The following is a 24,105-nucleotide window of genomic DNA, read 5'->3' on the forward strand; positions in this document are numbered from 1 at the left end:
TTCCTTAGTTTGTGGCACAAAATGCATAGGTTTATATTTCTAATAGGCAAGGCATCCATCATATCTAATTTCCAGCCAAAGTGGGAAGAACAGATCTATGTGACATTTTAAATCACAAGAACAAATAGGGGCCATAGTTTACTATTACTTTTTCTGGTTATCATAACAGCTATATTTTATAGACTCAGAGAAATGTAGGGCTAGCAGGAATCTTGAGGGGTCATCTAGTCCAGCCCCCTGCACTAAGGCAGAATTACCCAGACCACCCTGTAAGGTGTGTGTCTAACCTGTTCTTAAAGAATTCCACAACTTCCCTTGCAAGCCTATTGAAGTGCTTAACTACCCTTATAGTTAGACAGTTTTTAATACCAACCCTAAATCTCCCTGGCTACATATTAAGTTGATTGGTTCTTGTCCTACCTTCAGTGGACATAACCAAGGATCAATCACTGTCCTTTTTATAACAGCCGTTCACCTATCTAAAGACTAATCAGGTCCCCCCTCCTTCTTTTTTCAAGACTGAACACGGCCAGATTTTTTAAACCTTTCCTCATAGGTCAGCTTTTCTAAAACTTATTTTTGTTGCTCTCCTCTGGACACTCTCCAATTTGTCCACATCTTTTGTGAAATGTGGCGCCCAGAACTGGACACAGTACCGCAGCTGAGGCCTCACTAGTGCCAAGTAGAGTGGGACAATTACTCCCATGTCTTACATATGACAATCCTGTTAATACACCCCAGAATAATATTAGCCTCTGTCGCAAGTCTACCATATTGTTGACTCGCACTCAATTTGAGATCCCTTATAACCCCCAGATCCTTTTCAGCAGTACTACTCCCTCGTCAGTTATTCCCCATTTTGTAGTTGCGCGTCTGATTTTTCCTTCCTTCTTTCTTTGTAGTACTTTACTTTACTTATCTTTATTTGTAGTACTTTACACACTTATCTTTATTTTTCATCTTGTTGAAATCAGATCAATTCTCCAATTTGTCAAGGTAATTTTGTATTCTACTGCTGTCTTCCAAAGGCTAGCAAGCCCCTCCCAGCTAGATGTCATCTGCAAGTTTTATAAGCATATTCTCTACTCCATTATCCAAGTTATTAATGAAAATATTGATTAGTACCAGACCCAGGACAGACCTTGCAGGACACCACTAGATACGTCCTCTAGGTTTGACGGTGAGCCACTGATCACTATTTGTGTATGTTTTTTTTCACCAGTTTTGCATTCCGTTTATATAAATTTCATCTAGACCATATTTCCCTAGTTTGCTTATGAGAATGTCATGTGAAACTGTGTGAAAAGTCTTACTAAAAATCAAGATATCACATCCACAGCACCCTCCGATCCACTATGCTGGCATCCCTGTCAAAGAAGGAAATTAGGCGGGTTTGGCATGATTTGTTCTCAAGTAACAGCCAACATGGATTTGTCATCACCCTATCATTCTCAATGTGCTTACAAACTGATTGTTTAATAAGTTATTCCAGTATCTTTCCAGTCATAAAGTTACGCTGATTGGTCTATAATTCCCTGGATCCTCTTTGTTCCCCTTTTAAAGATAGGTACTATGTTTGCCACTCTCCAGCCTTCTGAGACCTCACCTGTCCACCAGAGTTCTCAAAGACAAATGATGATGGTTCCGATGTTGCTTCAGCTAGTTCCTTAAGTATCCTAGGATGAATTTCATCAGGCCATGCCAACTTGAACATATCTAACTTATCTAAATATTTTTTAACCTGTTCTTGCCTTATTTTGGCTTGTGTTCCTTCCTCTTGTTGGTCTGCTAAGTAGAGGACTTACACTTTCCTTTGTCTTTCTTTTGCTCCTAATGTATTTAAAGAACCTCTTCTTATTGACTTCTATGTCCTTTGTCAGGTGTAACTCATTTTGTGCCTTAGCCTTTCCGATTTTGTTCCTACGTCCTTGTGCTATTCTTTTGTACTCATCATTAGCAATATGTCCACGTTTCCTACTATTTGTAGGATTTTTTTTTTATTTTCAGGTCATTAAAGAGCTCCTGATGGAGCCATAATGGCCTCTTCCTATTCTTCCTATCTTTCTGTTGCATTGGGATTGTTTGCAGTTGTGCCTTCTCATCCTGTAGATCATAACTCCCTGAAGAGATGTAAACAGGTTTCAGAGAGGTTGTTTTCTTATTTAAAAACAAGTTTTTTTGCTAGTATTTACAGTTGCAGAGATATCCTCGAAAAGGTGAACCGAATATAAACTGATATAGTAACGCCAGCCTAAATTAGCAGCTCTATGAAATGTAAATTGCTCCATTCATCTCAATCAAAGCTCTATGGACTCTGCAATACTGTGGCCATGGAATCAGGTATTTTTCCATTATGTCTCAAAATGGAGTATTTTATCATGTAATTTGCCATTTACCTGCAGCCAGTTACCCATCATCATTTTCTCTTGTCTCCCTGCTATACTGGGACCTGCTTCTAATGGTTTCTTACTCTCCAGTTTTCTGCTCAAGGGGAAGTTAATTGGATTACCCAGTGCACTGTTATATGGAGGAAAGCAGCTGTGCAATCCCAATCACCCTCCCTTTCTTCTCTCTTCCGTAGATCCTCTGAATGTGTCTCTGCGCTTGCAGAAATCTACTCTAAATGCTTCTCTTTAGGGACTGAATTTGACATGGGTTTTCACCCTGGAGGTCAGTACCACCCTGCCCTTTCCACACTGCTAAATGGGAAAATGATCTTGGGAAATCAATCATAGCACCAGGTGCCCACAAGGGAAAAATCTATTTTAGTCTGGTGAACTCAGGCAGAGAGAGATTAAGGGCCTGATTTTCAAAGGTAACGACCACTCACTTTCTTGCCAAACGTGTCTTTCTGTAACTTTGATAGGAACCTGGTCCAACCAATATTGGCTATCGACTGGTCGTGTCTCATATCCTGAAGCTGAATATGCGTACTTCTGTGTATGGAAATTGGTTTGCTGATTTTCCACAATGCAGCAGTGCTGCTTTGGAGTTGAGTGGTACTAAATAAGAAACTTCTCCTCTTCAAGCAAGTTCTTCACTGTATGGACCTCCTAGTCTGGTAATCCACTTGTTTATGGGTGTCTGACTCAATGCTGCCAATCCTAAAAATATTCAAAAATTATGAGTCGCCCTCCCTTCCTCCCCCAATTTTTTTTAAATTATAACATATTGGGTTCTTTTTATTTGCCTTTTGGTTTCTGACCATTCAAGGTGCACCTGGGTCACATTTTCAACGTTTTCTCCACAACTGGGATAAGAAACCTATTTTTTTTTTTCAAATGAAAGCTGATTCTGACATAAACAGTTGTCTCCAAGATGGCTTTAGATGAAACACCAACATATCAAAAGACTTGCAATAAAATCACGAGACTTGCCAATAATGATAACTATCATTCTGACATCCTTAAGTTTAGCAGAGTCCATAAATTTGCATGTTAGATGTTGCTGTATTTATCTCCAAATTTAGCATTTAAGTCTGCTTTATGCTCTTGCTTAACATTTGACAGTTGCATTTTGCTTTCAAATAGTTTTTGGTTTGGGACATTATGTAGAAGAATAAATGGAAGAGGCTTGTGATAAAAAGTACCACACTTTTTGGGAGCACAGCAAGCCGTGATTACTAAAGGCAGAGAACATGAAGCATACAGTTTCCATAACAACCAGCTATGTATGTTCCCCACCTACAGATCAGTAATTTTTAATGTAAATATAATGATTTAGTGGTCCCCAAACTTTTCAGGGTCACGCCCCTTCCCCTGTACCCATCCGCACCCCCAGCCAGGGCCAGGAGCGGGGCCACGGGGGAGAAGCCACGGACAGGGGTAATGGGGCCAAGGCTGGGGCCACAGCCGGGGGTGGGGTCAGAGCCCCGGCAATGGGCTGAGGCTGGGAGCCGGGGCGCCTGCAGATGGGAGGGCCGTGGGTGCAGGGCCAGGAGCTGCAGCCAGGGTCGTGACCAGGAGCGGAGCTGGGTGCCACTCCCTCCTCGCAACATTCCTCTGTGCCCCCTCGGGGGGCATGCCACACAGTTTGGGGACCTCTGATTTAAAGTGTGTACTACAATCCATCTCCCCTTGCCCTGCACTGAGCAGCACACTCTTTTATAATTTATTTTGCTCAGTTCATTCTCCTTTCCCAATTCCAAAGGATTACCTGACCTGAACATGTGTGCACTTTCCTAGGACCTACTCCAATGCCCAAGGAAGTCACTTGAAAGTCTCCCACTAGTTGATTTTGGATTGGTCTCTGTTGATCAAGTGTAGGAAGGGGATGCCTTAAAACCTACTTGAACATCTAGTTACTCTCAGCTCAGACCTTTCACCTCCATACTTACTTGTCTGCAACAGCATGAGAAATATTGGGGGGCAAGAGGGAGAGGGCTGCCATATGTAATTCCTGATTCAACAAACTATCTTTGGAGCAGTAAGTAACATGAATATGGGAAATGAGGCTGGCAGCAGATATTTGATTCCTGACATGCAAGGTTAAGCAGTTCTGTGGCCACATGATTCCACGAGAACCACAAGTACATTGACGCAGAATGCCAATAATCTGGGGATTTGATTGGAAAGAAGTGTTCTGGGCAGAGAGCACCACCTAAATTTAAAAACCTGCCTAAGAATAACACCATTTTGAACACCCATCACCTGGAGTGAATGTGAACTTTGTCAGGAGAATGGAAAGATAAGACCCTTGACATTTATAATGAAAGATTATAAACGTATTAGAGGGTCTCAGTAGATCCATAAAGAAAATTACTTTTGCTCAGAAGAAGGGTAATGAAGTCAACCAATATTTAACTTGTGTGGCTGACAATCAGAGTTCAGGCACCCCCCGGGGAGAACAGGCGGTCTGAACCACAAATAATAAGCAACTGTATCAACTGCTTGTATACAATGTTATTGTACATAAAAATATGGTGAGTAAGGTCTTTTATGAAAGCTTGTAATGTTCTGAACTTGATGGTCATTATGAGATATGTATACAGACTGTGGTTGTGAATCTATACATTTATATACATAGTATTCTATGCTCATAATCTGTACTACAATTTCAAATACACCTGAAAGAAGGGAGGTACTCCTCCTCAGCCAGATGTTTAGCCAAAGTCAGACACAAGTAACGATCCATGGTATAACCCAGAAAAAGACAAGTGATGGACCATTGCAGTCAAGAGGGAATTTCCCCCTACCATGAACCACTATAGTCTGAGAGAAAACTCCCCTGAAAACACTTAAAAGAGAAAAGGTTGAAGAGAAGGCTATCCAGAACTCATGGATAGTCTTGACTGTCTGTGAATGCTGGATCCCCCTTTAGGACGCGGGCGCATGCTGGGAATCTGTTCAGAGGCAATAGATATCTGGTATTAAAAAAGTGAATTTATCTAACATAGAAGTGTAAAGCCTGAAGTTGCATCTTTATGTTTATTTTGTGTAATTTATACGCATTTGCTTTCCCTTACTATTTCATCTTTGAATCTGATTTTTCTATTAAATAAATGTTTTTGTTTATTTTTTATCCCAAGCAGGTCTCTTGTGCAAACTGTGTAGAGTGCATGTGCCAAAGTGAACTGATAATATGGGGCTCTTTTCACACCTTTGGGAATGATGAACCAGAGGGGGAAGTCCAAATGTCTGGTAGTTCAGAACTGTGGGCAGATGTGTTTGGAGAGACTCAGGACTGGAAGGCTGTTGGGGTTACCCTGCAAAGAGTCACTATGCTGGTGGAAGCTAGGGTGAAACTTTTAAGCTTATGGGCTGGCTATTGGTGTGTCAGCTGTGATCCAAAGCAGCATAGCATTAAGGCACCCAAAGTTACAAGGCAGGTGTTGACAGAATCCCTTACTGGTCTGGGTGATCCTCAAAATTTAGCAGATTAAAATCTGTGATGTTTCAAAATAAGATGGATAAACTGAATGCACTAGCCCCTCCATTTCAATAGGCCTCATGATTTCAATATTTTTGCCACAGTATTTAGGTCTCTCTTCAAAGCTCAAAATAAATCACTTTTTTCAAGATGTTCTTGTGCGCTTTTTATTACGAGGTTGCTAATATTTTAGCATCTGTTTTGGTAAAAAGCATGCACACTCCACTGTGATGGAATAAACAATGCATGGCTTTTTTTGAAAAAAAAAAAAAAAAGTAGGTCATATTCTAAGCAAATGAACCCTGAAAGTGCCCCTGTAAGTATGAGATGTGAAAGATCAACATTTTTATCACACTGCTACCCTGATATAACGTGGTCCTCGGGAGCCAAAATCCTTACCACGTTATAGGTGAAACCGCGTTATATCGAAATTGCTTTGGCCTCAAGCATTTCCATTGTTAATAGTCACTTCCCACCCCGACTGACCCTTCAAAACCCCCGACCCATCCAACCCTCCCCCGCGCTCCCTGTCCCCTGACTGCTCCCACCCCTATCCACACACCTGCCCCCTGACAGGCCCCCCCAGGACTCCCACACCCTATCCAATGCCCCAGTACCCCCCCACGCCAGAACCTCCGAACCGTCCAACCCCACCCCCTCTCCCTGTCCCGACTGCCCCCCGAGACCCTCTGCCCCTCGGCCCAGCACCCTTAACACGCTGCTCAGAGCAGCGTCGGAGCCAAACATGCTGATACGCTGATCTGCCAGAGTGCGCAGCCCTGCACCCCAGAGCGCTGCTTTACTGCATTATATCCAAATTCGTGTTATATCAGTTCGCCTTATATCCAGGCGAAGGTGTATTAGCATTTAGGGCTTTTAGCTTTGCTATTCCTTAAGTACCACATAACCTTTTCATCCATTTTAGGTTAAGTCTTTCATATATGGAAAGATGGGAATATAGAGACGAAAGAAGTATTCTTTCAACAGCGACACACACCAGAAAAACAAAGCACCTAAGACTGAAACATCTTTTAACTCCAAGTTGTCTTTCATTTTATTTTTTAAAAACACACCAACAACAAAACAAAATGCAAGATGGCTATTTGGTTTTTTTCCTGATTGCACACGTGCACATATTCATATAATTTCACATAATACATCTTTTAGACTCTCATTAAAAGCAGTTAACAAAATTCTAGGAAGAAAAACAGTATTGGTATGAGGATCCAGAATAAATATAGCCTTTAAGAAATATTCTTGAACGTCTGACAAACCAAAGAAACTGTATGAGGCTTTGAGAAGGGGAAAGATTCTGTGCAAACAAATCAAGGCTGAATACTGCTGGACTAGACTTAACAGTAATTAGATCTGTCTGCCTGAACAGAGGTCCAATTCTTCAGAAGTAGAGGAGGCTGGGAGGAGGTTTGGAAAGTTTTCAAACTCTGCTTTAAAAAAAGTTGACCAAAAGATAACGCTGACAGGGCAGTCCACCCACAAAAGTACATTTATTTTATGGTAAAAAGGCAACATTTAACCATTTTTCAATAACTTGATTTTATAAATATCCATTAACGCCGCTATGATTAATAACCCCCAAGTATTACAGGAATCTCCATAAAGAGTTACTTTAATTTAAAACCTGCAAAATCCAGATGCAGAAGTGATAGATTAAAGACTGACTCAGATTTTCAGCTTAATTAGAGCCCTGATTCAATAAGGTACATAAGCACATGCCCAACTCGGAGTACATGACTAGTTCCATTGACTTCAGTGAGACGGATCTTGTGCTACATTAGGCACATACTTAAGTATTTTACTGAACAGGGGCTCAGATGCTTCAAATTTTTTGAAGTTCTGCACATCAATTCATTAACTCCTTTTAAAAGTTCTTCAGAGTAGGGATGGTGCTGAAGCATATACACACACAACATAATCAGTATACTCTACAGCCCTTAGCACATTTGGGCCCTGACCATGATTGGGTAACATATCTCAACACAGGAAAAGATTTTTTTTTCATTATTCAAATTTTAATTTACACCTGGCCTATTGCTTAGAACACTACAGAAAAAAATAAGATTTTGTTTGTCTCTCTCTCACCTTTCTTGTTAATAGACTTTTGCGCCTCATTCCACACGCCTCCAGTTGAAGACGTCCTCTCAATGCCAATTCAATTAACATACAGCCACGCAACCCAGAGGAGATACAATCATTCCAAAAAGACGTGTAACCCTGCAGAAGGAAAGACAACTTTAAGCAAAAGTTTTTCATCTGTAACTGAAAACAGAAAGTCTTGCTGTCTTCCCTAGTCAAATCTTAGAATTTCAGACAAAGGTCAATTTTTGTCTCCCTACCAGTGCAAACCTAGAAAAATTAGCTTTTCACCCACCACTTTATAGAGAAAACCTACCCCACATTTATTTAATTGGTTTCTCAATCTCTATCTTTGAAGAGTGGTGAAACATTAGAAAATTAAAACATATATTGCAGTAAATGACAGCTTTTTAGTTATCTTCAGTGTGCTGAGTTAAAAATATGCACAAGCAGTATATATAAATTATTTTTGTAATTAATTTTTCAGACCCCAAAGTTTAAATTGTAGTCTAATTTAGACACTCTACTGGTTGAATAGTATCATCTGTGTTTCCTGAGCAATGATAACATTACATTTACATTCATAAGTAGAAAGGCCCTGATGAAATGCTTAATACTGCCTTTCAGACTGCTATTAATGTAAATAGCATGATTATGCATAATAATCAATAAGCAATCCCAGATCATATGAAGGGGTCTACTTAAAATGCAGAGAAATCACATATTTTGCGAGTTGGTCACGGCATAAATAGCCATGTAATACATGTGCGAAATTTGCTATTTATGCCGTGACCAACCCGCAATAAATGTGTGATTTCTCTGCAGTGCTTCTCAAACTGGGGGTCCCAACCCAAAAGGAGGTTGCAAGCCTATTGTAGGGGGATTGCTATATTGCCACCCTTACCTCTGCGCTGTCTTCAGAGCTGGGAAGCCGGAGAGCAGCAGCTGCTGGCCAGGTGCCCAGCTCTGTAGGCAGTGCCACCAGCAGCAGCAACACAGAAGTAAGGTGGCATGGTATGATACTGCCACCCTTACTTCTCCACTGCCGCTAGCAACAGTGCTGCCTTCAGAGCTGGGCACCTAGCCAGCAGCTGCCACTCTCTGCTCTGCCTTCAGTGCTGGACAGCCAGAGAATGGAAGCTGCTGGACAGGCACCCAGCTCTGAAAGCAGCACAGAAGTAAGGGGACAATACTGCAACCACCCTACAGTAGACTTGCGATGCTCTTTTGGGTTGGGAACCCCAGTTTGAGAAACACTGTGTACCTTTGTATACTTTTACCCTAGGGTAAAAAGTATACAAATACCAGATTTCACGGTCCATGCCACAATTTTCATAGCCATGAATCTGGTAGACCCCTAATTATATGCAACACTTTATTCTGCTTGAGAGGAGTACACTGAATAAAGTAGTTTTCCAAACCAATTATATCATAATTCGCTATTTTTCTAGTCAGTTTCATGTTCTGAATACAACTGGCTAAGTATTTTTGAAGCCTATTGTAAAATATAATTTATACATGCCACAAGATAGCAATTTAAGGATGTTTCATGAACTACTTTTTCATAAGCAAACTTAAAATATAGGACAAAACCAAACCCTTTAGAAGAAAATCAAAATCAAAGGAATATAGGAAAAGTCATATTGGATCACACCCATGGTCCATCTGTACCAGCATCTTGTCTTCAGCACTTGCAAGCACCAGATGTTTTAAAGGAAGATGCAAGAAACACCCCAGTAGGCAGATATGAGATAATCATGAAAGTCTCATGCTAACCCCCAAAAAAGATTCGATTAAACCATGAAGCATAAGATTTTATATTGCTCTCGAACCAAATATGTCGATGTGTATAGCTATACCAAGCTAAAACGAGTGCATGCGTGCATTCATGATTTTGCTATACATTAATGTTGAATATGTAGTTTTTATCAAATTAAATATACATTATTCTCACAGTAATTATGAACAGTAACAAAAATTCTGTCAACTGATCAAAATATATAAAAAATGACAAGTGTTTTATATATAAAAATAAACAGAGCATTAAGCACCTGTGGAACTCATTGCTGCAAAGTGTCAGTAATAACCACGGGTTCATTCAGTAAGATTCAAAAAGGAATATTTATGTTATATAAATATTGACAAAATCCACAGCTGTTAGATCAGTGGTGGGCAACCTGCAGCCCATCAGGGTAAGCCGCTGGCGGGCCACTAGACCGTTTGTTTACATTTGCAAGGCCGCCTTCAGCTCCCAGTGGCCACGGTTCACTGTTCCCAGCCAATGGGAGCTGTGGAAACAGCGAACTGTGGCCACGGGAAGCTGCGGGTGGCTGTGCAAATGTGAACAAACGGTCTGGCGGCCTGCCAGTGGCTTACCCTGATGGGCCACATGTGGCCTGCTGCAGGTTGCCCACCACTATATTAGATGAAAAACATCTTAATACAGTTATTTAAAAAAATAAAAACAAAAAAATCATGCTCAAGAGCATATGCCAACCACTAACTAATGGGAGCTAGAAAGAAGCTTCTTTTATGGATAGGTTATTCCTTAACTTGTCCACTATGGGCTTTGAAACATCTGGTCCTGGCCATCGTCAGAAGCAGGATACTAGACTAGATGGATTACTGGCCTGATCAGAATGGCGCTGTAGTAGGAAGAGAGCCTGAGACATAAGCCCTGTTTTTGCCAGATTCTGTAAGCAGGACCTGCTTCATAACTAGCCTCTGATACAAGGGCTTATGTCTCAGGCTCTCCATTGGCACTTCCTACTAGCATTTCTCACTGAACAGCATCCTTTGAAAGAAAAATTATATACTGAAATGTAACAAAAACACAAAAACCCACTGACCAGAGTTAAGGCTGTGCCACAATGAAATATGCCTTTCCTTATATTTGATAAAAATGTGTTTATGATATGAACAGTTTAAGATTCATGAGGTTCATAACTATTTATTTCCTTGCTTTTAAATCCTAGTGTTTTATAGAGAGTTGTTATTTAGGAACCTTGATGTTTTTTTAAATGAATTGTTTGGATCAGTTGAAGTTAGTTTCACTATTATCACAGTAATCCCTATAGATATAAACTTCCCCACTTCACCAATAATCCAAAAAACACACATGACTACACTTAGGGTGACCAGACAGCAAGCGTGAAAAATTGGGACAGAGGGTGGGGGGGGGGGGGGGTAATAGAAGCCTATATAAGAAAAAGCCCCAAATATCAGGACTGTCCCTATAAAAATCGGGAAATCTGGTCACCCTAACTACACGCCTGCGTATGAGTTAAGCCATTAACCATGTAACAGTTTTCAATCAAGTGATCTCGAAAGGCAACTCAAAAGATTACAGTCTTAACAAACAATAACTATGCTCCATCTAGAGGATTAAAAGACATTAAAATAATTAGACCACCTAAGTTCTCATCTTTTTTTTAATTAGTCCTTGATGAAAGATTCAGACAGAATTTAGTTGACTCAAATGTAAAGTAGCATCATGTTTCAAGGAGCACAGATTGCAGTGCTATGAACACAGTCACCAAGGAGAGTATTTAAAACAAAACAAAAAAAACAAACATTCTGGACATTTTAAACCTGCCATACTAATTGGGCTTTTGATGGCATTCAGACAGAAGCATGATCATATTCGAGTTCACAGCAAAGACCACACATAATAGAAACATTCACATAAAAGGTTGATTTAGCAAGAAGCAGTTAACTCACACCTCCTGGTTCAGTAGAAGAGGAAGAGAATAAGTATTTGTCACCATAATAACAATTTAATTAATTCAAATCAGATCACATTGAACAACTCAGAGCACTATTACATGGTACTATTCCTCCCCACTCACACAACCCTCACCAGAAACACTGCTAACTATCCTTGATTTACTCATCTTATAGAATCATAGAAATGTAGGGCTGCAAGGGACCTTGACAAGTCATGAAGCCCAGCCCCCTGAGCTGATGCAGGATCAAGTAAACGTAGAAAATCCCTGACAGTTTTTTGCTTAACCTGTTCGTAAAAACCTCCACTGATGAGGATGCCACAACCTACCTTGGAAGTCTTGTTTCACCACCTTCTATGACTTTTTGTAGAAGTCTGCTAACCAGTTTTAAACACTTAATTTAAAATTACTAAGCAGAAGGTAAGTTTTTTTAACTCTCTCACCGAACAGGCAAAATATTAAAGAGCTAATTTTCTCTGCTCAAAGGTTGTATTAGAACAAATGCCTTTGAGTTCAATATTGTTTGGCAAATCAACATTTCACATCAAGGTATTATTTTAATGACCTGTAAATGAACAGTTACACTGATTTCTTCAAATCACCTACAAAAATTCAGCTTTGCCTTCAAATTGAACCTGGCAATTTTCAGGTCAAACAAATTTTTGCTAACCAAAGTTACAGGAAGCTAAAAATAAGGTTCATACTGGAATCTGGTTGTGATCTTAACTATGGAAAGATCATTCTCTCAATGTATTTTTTTAAGTCACATTTTAATATGACACCAGAACATATACGAGTTCCTCCTACAGTTCTGCAGTGAGCAGATAACTAAAATATTACTCTTCAATTGTGCAGATTTATATTCACTTCCACAATGGCACACAGACAGATAAGTAAATGTGCCAGTTTCTGCTTCACTTAACTCAGAAAAATTGTGCTAGATGAAGCCAAAGTTGGCAGGAAAAGAACTTTTTTAAATTTTCAAGCCTTTCAAGTCCTTATCTGGACTAGACTAAAAGCATTAAAACCAACCATTTGAAGCACTGTAAACTTGTAATCCCTGTACATCTTCAACCCACACAAACACAGTAGCTATGCCAGGCATTTTGAAAGCATTCTTTGTACCAAGTGGTTGTAAACCTGAGAATGTGTTTCATTCAGGTCCAGTTGAACCAGTGCAATCTACAGTCGTTTCTCCCCATTGTGGGCAGGAAGCCACAACTGTTGTAGCTCTATCAGATCAGATAGTTCTAATTCCATATAGCAATTCAAGATATTGGTACAAGTACTTTCACCTGAGGAGATACATTTCCTACTGTCACTATGCCTTGCTAGTCCATAAACTTGGCTGGCAATAATAAAGTCTCAAATTAAAAAAATTAAAAAAAATAGAAGTACAGTAGGACTCTTTTTATCTGAGCCTCCATTACCTGGCTCTCTGTATTAACAATCCCAGGGCTGATGGCCCGAACCCTGCTGCCCCGGGGCTGAAGTCCTTTGCCCATTCTCTGGATTATCCAGATTTTTGATTATCCGATGGTGCCCTGGTCCCAATTAGATCAGATAACTGGGGTTCCACTGTATGTGATAACAGTGCATCTTCAGCTCTGCTGGGTACTACAATGTAATCTATAAATACAACATTCCTGTAACACTCATCTGACCCAGTTTTAATACACAGCTGAGTTGTGCCCATACAACACAACCACGGGTCAATTAAGTTTGGGCATACCTACCAACTGAACTGATTAATCATGTCTGAAATTAGGGAAAATTAGACAACCATCCTGTAGGGAACAGTGTGTCAAGCAAGAGGATATGTGAATGTAGAATTATGTACAAAAATAACAGTATTCAAAAATAAAAAAATAAAATTTTAGCGCCGACAAGTCCACTCAGTCCTACTTCTTGCTCAGCCAATCACTCAGACAAACAAATCTGTTTACATTTGCAGGAGACAGTGCTGCCCGCTTCTTGTTTACAATGTCACCTGAAAGTGAGAACAGGCGTTTTCATGGCACTTTTGTAGCCGGCATTGTAAGGTATTTACGTGCCAGATGTGCTAAACATTGGTATGCCCCTTCATGCTTCGGCCACCTTTCCAGAGGACATGTTTGATGCAAAGGAAAAAAAAATCAAGCTTTTCCTAACAACATGATCAGAAATAGCTCTGCCTAGGAAGATGAGTAAAAGCAGAATCTATCAGATACTTCTTGGAATCCAGAAAGCATTTCTATGAGAAAACCATAGGGCAAAAAACCCTACTTTTTAGAATGTGAAATAGTATTTCTTTTTGGTTTCTCATTTTTTATAATCCTGATTTTTCTAAGTCACCCTAACAAATGAATCTCCAAAAATTTGATACTTATAATGAAAGTGTTTACCTTGAGTCTAAACAATAAAGTTATGTAAGAGGGGAAAAAAGCCCCAAAGCTGTTCCCATCTCTTCACTGTCCCTCCTCATTCCAACCTTTCAGGGAAGTTTTGCCTATCTTCCTCCCCCCCTTTTCTTTTTTGAAGGGGGGAGGGAGGTGAGGGAGAAGGCTTTATAGAAAAGATGAGCAATACATTTTGAACTCAACACAGTTAGGCTTGGGCTGAGTCAGGTGTCCTCTGGCAAGAAGTTTCATAGTTGAGGTCTTGTTAGAGCAGGGGTTCTCAAACTGTGGGTCAGGACCCCTCAGGGGGTCGCAAGGTTCTTACATGAGGGGTCGGGAGCTGTCAGCCTCCACCCTAAACCCCGCTTTGCCTCCAGCATTTATAATGGTGTTAAATATATAAAAAAACATTTTTAATTGATGGGGGGGGGTGTCGCACTCAGAGGCTTGCTATGTGAAAGGGGTCACTAGTAAAAAAGTTTGAGAATCACTGTGCTAGAAAGACTATTCTGCCCCAGCTTTGAGAGTCTTGTCTTGAGTATCTTAAATTGTATTGGCACTGTGCAGTGCAATTGTCTCAGTGGGTCACAGAAATTGTCTCAGAGGTAATTAAGTACCAACCCATTAACAGACCTGTAGATTGGGACCAGGAAATCAAAATTGTATTGGAAATTAATAGAGAGTCTTGAAATCCTTGGATCGCATGCGCAATCCTTCATGTCACCCTTTGTTGCTTAGGAGACTTGCCCCTCAGCTGCATCAGCTGCAGCTTCTATGTTGTGGTTATGCTCATCCCCAGGTAGTCAGTTGCAACAGTCTAACCTGCTGGTGACAAAAACTAGCATTAAAACGTGTTAGGTCCTCATCTAACAGGAAACAGCATGTTCTTCTGGTCATCTGAAGGTGGAAAATATACATTATTTGCTTAAATAGCTGTCTGTAGCAAAAGAAGTCCAGTCTTGCCCTAAGGCTTCAAACCATTTTGATGTTCATAGTCTGCCTTCTATCAGTGTATTGATGAAGGATTATTAAACTGGGTTCCCATTTCATCCATCATTTCTGGTTTTTCCTCACTCATTTTTTCACCCATTGGACACAGACCCATAGAACTGGAAGGGACCTCGAGAGGTTATCTAATCCAGTCCCCTGCGCTCTAGGCAGGACTAAGTATTATCTAGACCATCCCTGATAGGTGTTTGTCCAACCTGCCCTTAAAAATCCCCAATGATGGCGATTCCACAGCCTCCCCAGGCAATTTATTCCAGTGCTTAACCACTCTGACAGTTAGGAAGTTTTTCCTAATGTCCAACCTAAACCGCCCTTGATGCAATTTAAGCCTACTGCTTCTTGTCCTATCCTCAGAGGTTTTCTCTGTTTTCTCCCTCCTCCTTGTAACAACCTTTTACGTACTTGAAATCTGTTATGTCCCCTCTCAGCCTTCTCTTCTCCAAACTAAATAAACCCAATTTTTTCAATCTTCCCTGATAGGTCATGTTTTCTAGACTTTTAATCATTTTTGTTGCTCTTCTCTGGACTTTCTCCAATTTGTCCACATCTTTCCTAAAATGTAGCACCCAGAACTGGACACAGTACTCCAGCTGAAGCCTAATCAGCGCGGAGTAGAGCGGAAGAATTACTTCTCATGTCTTGCTTACAATACTCCTGCTAATACATCCCAGAATGATGTTTGCTTTTTTTGCAACAGTGTTACACTGCTGACTCATATTTAGCTTGTGATCCACTATGACCCCCAGATCCCTTTCTGCAGTACTCCTTCCTAGGCAGTCATTTCCCATTTTGTATGTGTGCAACTGATCGTTCCTTCCTGGAGGAGTACTTTGCATTTGTCCTTATTGGATTTCATCCTATTTACTTCAGACAATTTCTCCAGTTTGTCCAGATCATTTTGAATTTTAATCCTATCCTCCAAAGCACTTGCAGCTTGGTATCTCCCGCAAACTTTATAAGTGTACTCTCTATGCCATTATCTAAAACACAGATGAAGATATTGAACAGAACCAGAACCTGAACCGATCCCTACGGGATCCCACTCATTATGCCCTTCCAGTATGACTGTGAACCACTGATAACTACTCTCTGGGAACGATTTTCCAACCAGTTATTCACCCACCTTATACTAGCTCCATCTAGGTTGTATTTCCTAGTTTTTTTATGAGAAGGTCATGCAAGACAGTATCAAAAGTCTTACTGAAGTCAAGATATACCACATCTACCATTTCCCCCTCATCCACAAGGCTTGTTACCCTGTCAAAGAAAGTTATCAGGTTGGTTTGACATGATTTGTTCTTGACAAATCCATCCTGACAATTACTTATCATCTCATTATCTTCTAGGTGTTTGAAAATTGATTACTTAATTCTTTGCTCCATTATCTTTCCAGGTATAGAAGTTAAAATGGCAGGTCTGTAATTCCCCGGGTTGTCCTTATTTCCCTTTTTATAGATAGGCACTATATTTGCTCTTTTCCAGTCTTCTGGAATGCCTCCTGTCTTCCATGACTTTTCAAAGGTAATTGCTAATGGCTCAGATATCTCCATAGTCAGCTCCTTGAGTATTCTAGGATGCATTTCATCAGGCCCTTGTGATTTTTAGACATTAAGTAATTTTTGACTTGTTTTTTCCCTATTTTAGACTCTGATCCTACTTCATTTTCACTGGCATTCACTATGTTAGATGTCCAATCGGCACCAATCTTCTCTGTGAAAACCGTAACAAAGAAGCACCTCTGCCATTTCCACTTTAAGACCAGAAGGGATCATCATGATCATCTAGTCAGACTTCCTGCACATAGCAGGCCACAGAACCTTACCCACCCACTCCTGTAATAGACACATAATCTCTGGCTGAGTTACTGAAGTCCACAAATCATGATTTAAAGACTTCAAATTACAGAGAATCCACCATTTACACTAGTTTAAACCTGCAAGTGACCCTTGCCCCAGAGCTGAAGAGGAAGACAAAAAAACCTCAGGGTCTCTTCCAATATAACCAGGGGCAGGGATTCCTTCCTGGCCCAAAATATGATGATCTGTTAGACCTTGAGCATGTGGGCAAAACCAACCAGCCAGACACCTGGGAAAGAATTCTCAGAGCCCTCCCCATCTAGTGTCCCATCACCAGGCGTTGGAGATATTTGCTGCCAGCAGTCACAGATCAGTTACATGCCATTGTAGGCAATCTGATCATACCATCCTCTCCATAAACTTATCAAGCTCAGTCTTGAAGCCAGTTATGTTTTCTGTCCCTACTATTCCCCTTGGAAGGCTATTCTAGAACTTTACTCCTGTAATGGTTAGAAACCTTTGTCTAAATTCAAGCCTAAACTGGTTGATGGCCAGTTTATATCCATTTGTTTTTGTGTCCACATTGGTGCTTAACTTAATTAACTCCTCTCCCTCCCTGATATTTATCCCTCTGCTGTATGTATAGAGAGAAATTATATTTCCCCTCAGCTTTCTTTTGGTTAAGCTAAACAAGCCAAGCTCTGAGAGTCTCCTCTCATAAGGTAGGTTTTCCATTACTCTGATTATGCTAGTACCCCTCCTGCACCTGTTCCAGTTTGAATTTATCTTTCCTAAACATGGGAGGCCAGAATTGCACACAGTATTCCAGATGAAGTTTCACAAGTACCATTATACAAGGCAATAACACTTCCCTATCTCAGAAGGGATATGTCAGAAGATGAAATTTATTCTTATAGATTAAGACCAGAAGGCACAACTGTGATAATCTTATCAGAGCACAACACAGGCCAAAGAAATTCAACCAGGAATTATACAGGCAACTTTTCTTGCCTAGAAATTTATCCAGAAACATCCCACCTTCTTAAGTAATGTTTCCCCCTCTTTCCTAGATAGGCAGATGAGAACTTTTGTCCCTGCTAGGGGTAAGAGAACATCCTCCTCCAATCTTTCCCAGAACAATAGCTTTAGTGCTGGAAGGTACTACTTTCTTATTAATGCAAATATTCAGCTGTGCTATAAAGTGAACTAATTTTCATTTGTAACAGATCCTTCAATTATAGGCGACAGGTCTGCAGAAACAACAATTCTGCAGCGTCTCAGAAATAATCCTCAGGGTCAGACTGCAGGACATGAATGGCTCAAAAACAAAACTTGCCCATGTCAGAATAAGTTTTTGTCTGTCCCCCAAATACCTCACTATCTTAACTGTGGGATGTTCACAGCAGAAAAATCCATTACTCGGAAGAAGGGAGGATTAAAACAGTAATTGTTTACAATAAGCAGTGTCACAGCGACAACTTACTGAGGCAACTGCTTCTAATAAGTTCTCTTTGTGATTCAATGGAAATTTATTTCCAACATGTCGCAAGCCAATATTTCGGTTAAGAAAAACATTAGGAAACAGACTTCTCAGAAGTCTACTAGAGATTACCTTCTTCTTTGAGGAAACAAACAACCTCCTTCTCTGTCCAATCCAGGACAGATCTTAATAAGGATGATACAGACAGATTCACCAGATTGTCACAAATGTATAACTTACATATAAAGAGACCCCAACATAAAACAGAATTTGTATCAGTTTCAGACTGCAGACGCAATTTTGGATATTGGGTTCTTTATTTTCTCTGCTATCATGTTACCTCCACATTAAACTGGAATTCCAAGGCTGGTGGCAAAGGGCTAATCTTAGAAGGTCACGGACTTAACTGCTCTCCCAATGAAATGGAATCACTCTAAAATAGGCGGACTCCCACCTAGATGAACTGGTTTATCCAGAGAGAGGTTGCCTAGCAATAAAGTCACTTGGTAAGGGTCTAGGATTATCTGATGAGGCTGATCCAGTAACCACCTGACTGAGGGACTAAGCTGTTATTAAAGGACTTGGAGAGAGGAGGATGGAGAGCACCACATAGGAAGTTTTGGGCAAGAGGTGGGAAGAAGATGGCCAAGGTCAGAGAAGGTGAGCTGGAGGGAGAAGACTCCATGTTTCAGAAGACAAGCCATGCATTGCAGGTGGAGGACCCTCGACAGACCCAAAGGATCCTGACCCCAGCCCTAAGAATGCTTAGGAGTGGTCAGGAAACTGACGCAGGGAAATGTATGTCGGGTTTATTATTTTGTATAGATCTGTGTATTTCTCATGCAATTAAGCGCAATGGTTTTAGACTCTTGTGCAAAGTGTCTCTGCATTTTATGTATTACACTTACCACATATCTCTTGAAATAAACTGTGGAACCAGATCACCCGATGGCTGGAGTTCTAGGAGAAAATGTGTTTAGGCTACAGGGGGAATTTAAGGAGTCAACACCAATTCTAGGGTCTAAACAGTTGCACCGCATACATCGGTGCGACTCAAAGGAGATCCCAAGACAGGCTCTGTTCAGACTCTGGAAGCTTCAAACACATGGGATTCAGCAATCTGATGAGTTACCAGCAGGGAATGCTCAAATGGAACCATAATAGCATTGTTGGAGCAAAAGGACATTTAAAGTTGCATTGTAACTACACCTTACAATAGACTATCTTCATATTCATGGGTTCTCTAGGTAAAAACTTGCCTACCAATTGAATGACTGTCTTGGACTCAGGAAGTGGCTGCTACCATACATATCCCTTGTGCTTTGGCAGCAGTCCTGGACCTCACATTCAACACATCTTCAAATGCTAGATGGAGGAAGATGCACTGCGCAGACTTAAGGGGAAAGCATTCAATTTTGGGTGGTTGTCTCTCATTGTCAGCTCCCACTTGTTCAGTCTGAACCCCCGGGGTAACGATCACCTTCTTTCACAAGAGGTGAGGAAGGGTAAAAGTGAGTCTCCTCTTCCCCAATCCCACTGGGAAAATTCCACTTCTTCCAATTGAAATAGATCAAAACGATTTGTTTGGCCTTTTCTTGCTTTTGAATGTCTTTGATTTGTGTTTCTTATTACAAAAAAGTTTTTTCTTTGACCTTTTTCTGGCTTGTGAAGGTTCAAGTCGAAGTCAAAACCAGAGCTCAGGGTTATCGTCCCTTCAAGTCCCAGATTCTCTAGTGAGTTGTGGAGAGAAGGAGTAAAATGACACATAATGTGTGAGTCTAAGTTCTATTTCTCTGAGAATATTTGAGGACTACAGAATTGGATCCTTCAAGCATCCATCTGCCTGGGAATCAGGTTTGAAGCCACCAGACAGGGATAGGAGGAGCACGTAGCGATGTAAATATCGGTTACAAAAAGTTAAAATTATATTGGTTAACTGATGTCGCTCCAGCGGTGGGGTGCCATGGGGCGGCAGGCGCTGGGGTCCCACCAGCCCGGTGTGGCCGCGCCAGCCCGGTTGGCTCAGGGCAGCCAGCATAACTGGGGTTGGAGTACTCGCTGGCCCAGCAGGGGCCGGGGTACTCGCTGGCCCAGCCCGGTGTGGCAGTGGCCGGGGTACCCACTGGCCCAGCACAGCCAGGCAAGGTTGCTGCAGCCAGCCTGGCGCACCCTGCAGCAGAGGTTACCAGTTAAGGTCCGGTTAATGGTTAGCCATTTTTCTTTTATATTCCTAGGAGCAGGGTTTCCCCATGGGAAAGGATGGAACAGTCTCCAAGTTGGAGGGGGTGGGCGCAGGTGGAGAAGGAAAGGCGTGTGGATGACATAGTTTACTGGTTTCTCCAGAGAGACAATGCTTCACTGGAACCCACTCAGACATCTCAGTGCTGTCACCATGCACACACTAGCTGGGAACTGAGGTGATAAGATCTTCCCCGGAGTCTGGACTTTTTTGCAGCTGCGGATCCTTTGTGACAGGCTGAGCAACCATTTCTGAATCTTCTCCTTCCTTGCCACTTTGGTCCAGGTGGAAGACAAAAGACAGGAAAATGCTTCAGTAAAACCTTGAGCCCAAAGCTCAAGAAGAGTAGATTTGCTGGTTCCCTTAAAAAATTAAATTAGCTCTGTCACCAGAGGTCTGTAGCCTACAGTTTGTGCTGCTTTAAAGACAGAGAAATCTGGGAGAGGCTTAAAGGGGGCAGCCTCATAACCCTGCCAAGTCAAAGAGATCCAGTCTGCCTTCAGATGCCTTTGACAAGAATAGAAATCTCCACAGTTAAGATGGTGGGATATTGGGGGTGGGGCGGGGGGGACGGGGGACGACGACAGGGTACAACTGAGTCCACTGAACTCATGTTGAATTACACAGTAAAGCCATTCTTACCCACCCCAGCACTAAGTATGTAACATAGAAAAGTGAACACAGGCTGGTATATAAAGGCCACCTCAATTCACAGCTAAGTTGTCTACACAGCTAACTTAGCTCCTGAATTGCATCTAAGGAGGTTGTGACACTGATTGAAAAGCAAATGTATAGTTCACAGCTGATGACAAAGGTACTAAAAGAAATACCCAAGAGAGAGAAGAATCATGCAAAAAGCCTACCAGCCTGATTTGCAAAAGTGTGAGTACCCACAAATGCCACTGAAGTCCATGGAAGCAGCAGATGTTTAACACCTGGGGGGGGGGGGAGAAACAGATTGCCAGATACTCATTTTATAAGCTTAATGGGCCAGCTTAAGTAATGAAAAAGATTCTAGATGCTACATACGTGAATGAACATAAGTTTGTAGGGAAAAACTGTTATGAAATTATCCAAGAAATTTTACATATTAATAAATTTAAATAATGTATTAATCCATATGCACAAGAGGCATAGGAGGAGGAAAAATGAATTAAGGTTGAAAAAGTATACCCAATACCTATTTCCCCAAGGACTAGGCCTATTAATATGGGTGAAAGATACCTACATCCAGGATCATGCTTTCTGCAATTGCAAGGAACAGAACAGCTGCACATATAGTACACAATAAAGGGTGTACATGTAACACTGCGAGTTTTTGTTTTCGAATACTTAACTGTGCTACCTTAAAAAAAAGGTTAAGATTTTTGTATGGAATTGTAAAAAAATGAACTTGTGAGGTTAGTCATTAAATGCCTAGTTAAAAGACATAATGTTAAATGATTAACTGTCAAGAGTGAAAATGAATGTAGAATTTTAGTACCAGACTGTGATCAAGTTTCTCTATGTAGACCTCTGTCCAATATAGATGAGTTACTAGAGAGCAGATGCACCTCAGCTAGTCTCTGTGTGTCAGCACAGTGAAAACCACATACAGCCTGAAGCCCTACACAGCTAAAATTTGGGTAAGAAAGTTAATATAATAAAAAAGCTATGTTCTACTCTCTGTAGGACAATTTTCAATTTTGAAGTTTTCAAAAGCTTGCTCTCCTCTACAGAAGTTTTCCCAGCCAGCATCTGTAATGATCTGTGAGATATTTCAGTACCTGGTAAAATGACGTAACATTACTTTTCTTCCATAAGTTAACAGTCCAGTCTCCAGCTCATAAAAAGTCAAGAAAACTAAAAAGATCTACTGCTGCCCAAGCTACAAAAATTTCTGATTAAACTTCTCTGTGTGTGCGCGTGCCAAGAAAAGTTCACAGTTATAGCCTACAGCGAAATTATTATATTGGTCTAAATTGCAACAGCTAATAGCAAGTACCTCAACATATTGTACAATTTATATAAGTTTTATTTCAGCACACTGGGAATCCGTTAAAATATTTGATCTGTATTTAGCGTATCAATTATCTACACTATGGAAATAAAACAGAGGACCCACTGAGGCTTGTTTCATGATTCATCATGCTTCTCCAAATAGATTAGTTGTGGCACATCTGTAGAGAGTGTGAGAGCAGCTGTCTATATTGCTATGATTGAAAAGGTTTCCATTTCTTATTAAGTGGACTCAAAAAAACCAAGGAGCGGTTACGGAAAGCAGCTAACTCCCAACCTTGTACTTTTCAAGGGGACTGACCCCAGAGCTAGAGACTGTATGAAAGATGAACAAGAGCTGTTAAGAGCAAATTGGTCTGTACTTCTCTTTTAAATTACACTTAAAAAAAAAAAAACAAAAAAACCTATCCTCCCAATATTTATTGCTCCATCTTCCTTATACACTTCAGTAAGTTCAAAGAGTAACCCTCTTTCACTGCTCCTTTTGTGAGTACCATTTTATAACAGAATACAGTAAAACAACAAGCCATTTGTCATCCTCCTACTTCAAAAAAATAAGTACCCTTGTGTCGCAGAAGTTTGTACTAGAATTAGAATGTAATAGAATGCCAAAACTCTCTAAGTGAATTCCAATAGATCCTGTATTTAAAGATTAGGCCCAAAAATTGAAAGAAAAGCCAGAGAACAAGAATTAATAGGGCATGAGTAGGACATTGGACTGTCAGAATTGTGCAATATTCCTAAGGTTGGTAGAGTTATTTTGGTCCACCACCTTTTATCAGTTTGTACATTCATGCTCAACACATAGCTACTTTTAAAACAAGAATTCTGTTAATTAAAAAATTATCATTGCTTTCAATCACAGCAAAGAAAACTTTGGAGTTACAAAATTAGACTCAAATCATTCGTTAAGCACTTACCAAGCAAAAAACTGTAAAAATGTTAAATGGTAAAAATGGACTATAAAACTGAAGCACTCTGAAATACGTTTCTCCTGTAGTCAACAGTTTTAAAAGGTTTGGATGAACTGGACTTCCTTTTTAGTGCTTAACTTCTGAAGGGTTTCCAGCGGAATTGCAGAATTTCCTGAAGATGTGATGATCCCTGAAGAATCCTAGTTATGCACTGTGTTCCAATATGTTAGCTATTCCCCCAAGGACACCACATCTGCCAGTTAACATTAGTGTCCATTGTCCCAGTAGCATGTCACACTGCTATTAATTGAAATATCTGATTGAGCTTTGGAACATTTCAGCCTCCAAGATTGTTCAAGATACCCAACAACTCCAGATATCTTTAAATACGTCACTATTTCATAATATACACTTTAAAGAGATTGTGTCTACTGAACACTCACCGTTCCTGGAAGTTTAAATGTACCAATAACGGAAAACTACTCAGCAGCAATGTAGCATTATTGTAGTAATTTAAAAATATGATCCTGAACATTCTGTGTATGCTACAGACCCACAAACACGCAAAAAATGATCATAAACATACATAACTCCTTCGGCCATCA

At 40.6% G+C, this 24,105-nt stretch overlaps 1 protein-coding gene across 1 annotated transcript in view; it reads right to left on the minus strand.

Moving 5' to 3' along the window:
• Positions 1-24,105, minus strand: part of GOLPH3 (golgi phosphoprotein 3) — a 41,997-nt gene that overhangs the window by 12,476 nt on the left and 5,416 nt on the right. The window contains exon 2 of the mRNA XM_084628216.1: positions 7,969-8,100. Coding sequence (XP_084484342.1) covers positions 7,969-8,100 — 132 coding nt within the window. The remainder of the gene's footprint in view (positions 1-7,968; positions 8,101-24,105) is intronic.

This window comes from Lepidochelys olivacea (genome assembly GCF_965140295.1).
Source record: "Lepidochelys olivacea isolate rLepOli2 genome assembly, chromosome: 5".
NCBI lineage: Eukaryota > Metazoa > Chordata > Testudines > Cheloniidae > Lepidochelys > Lepidochelys olivacea.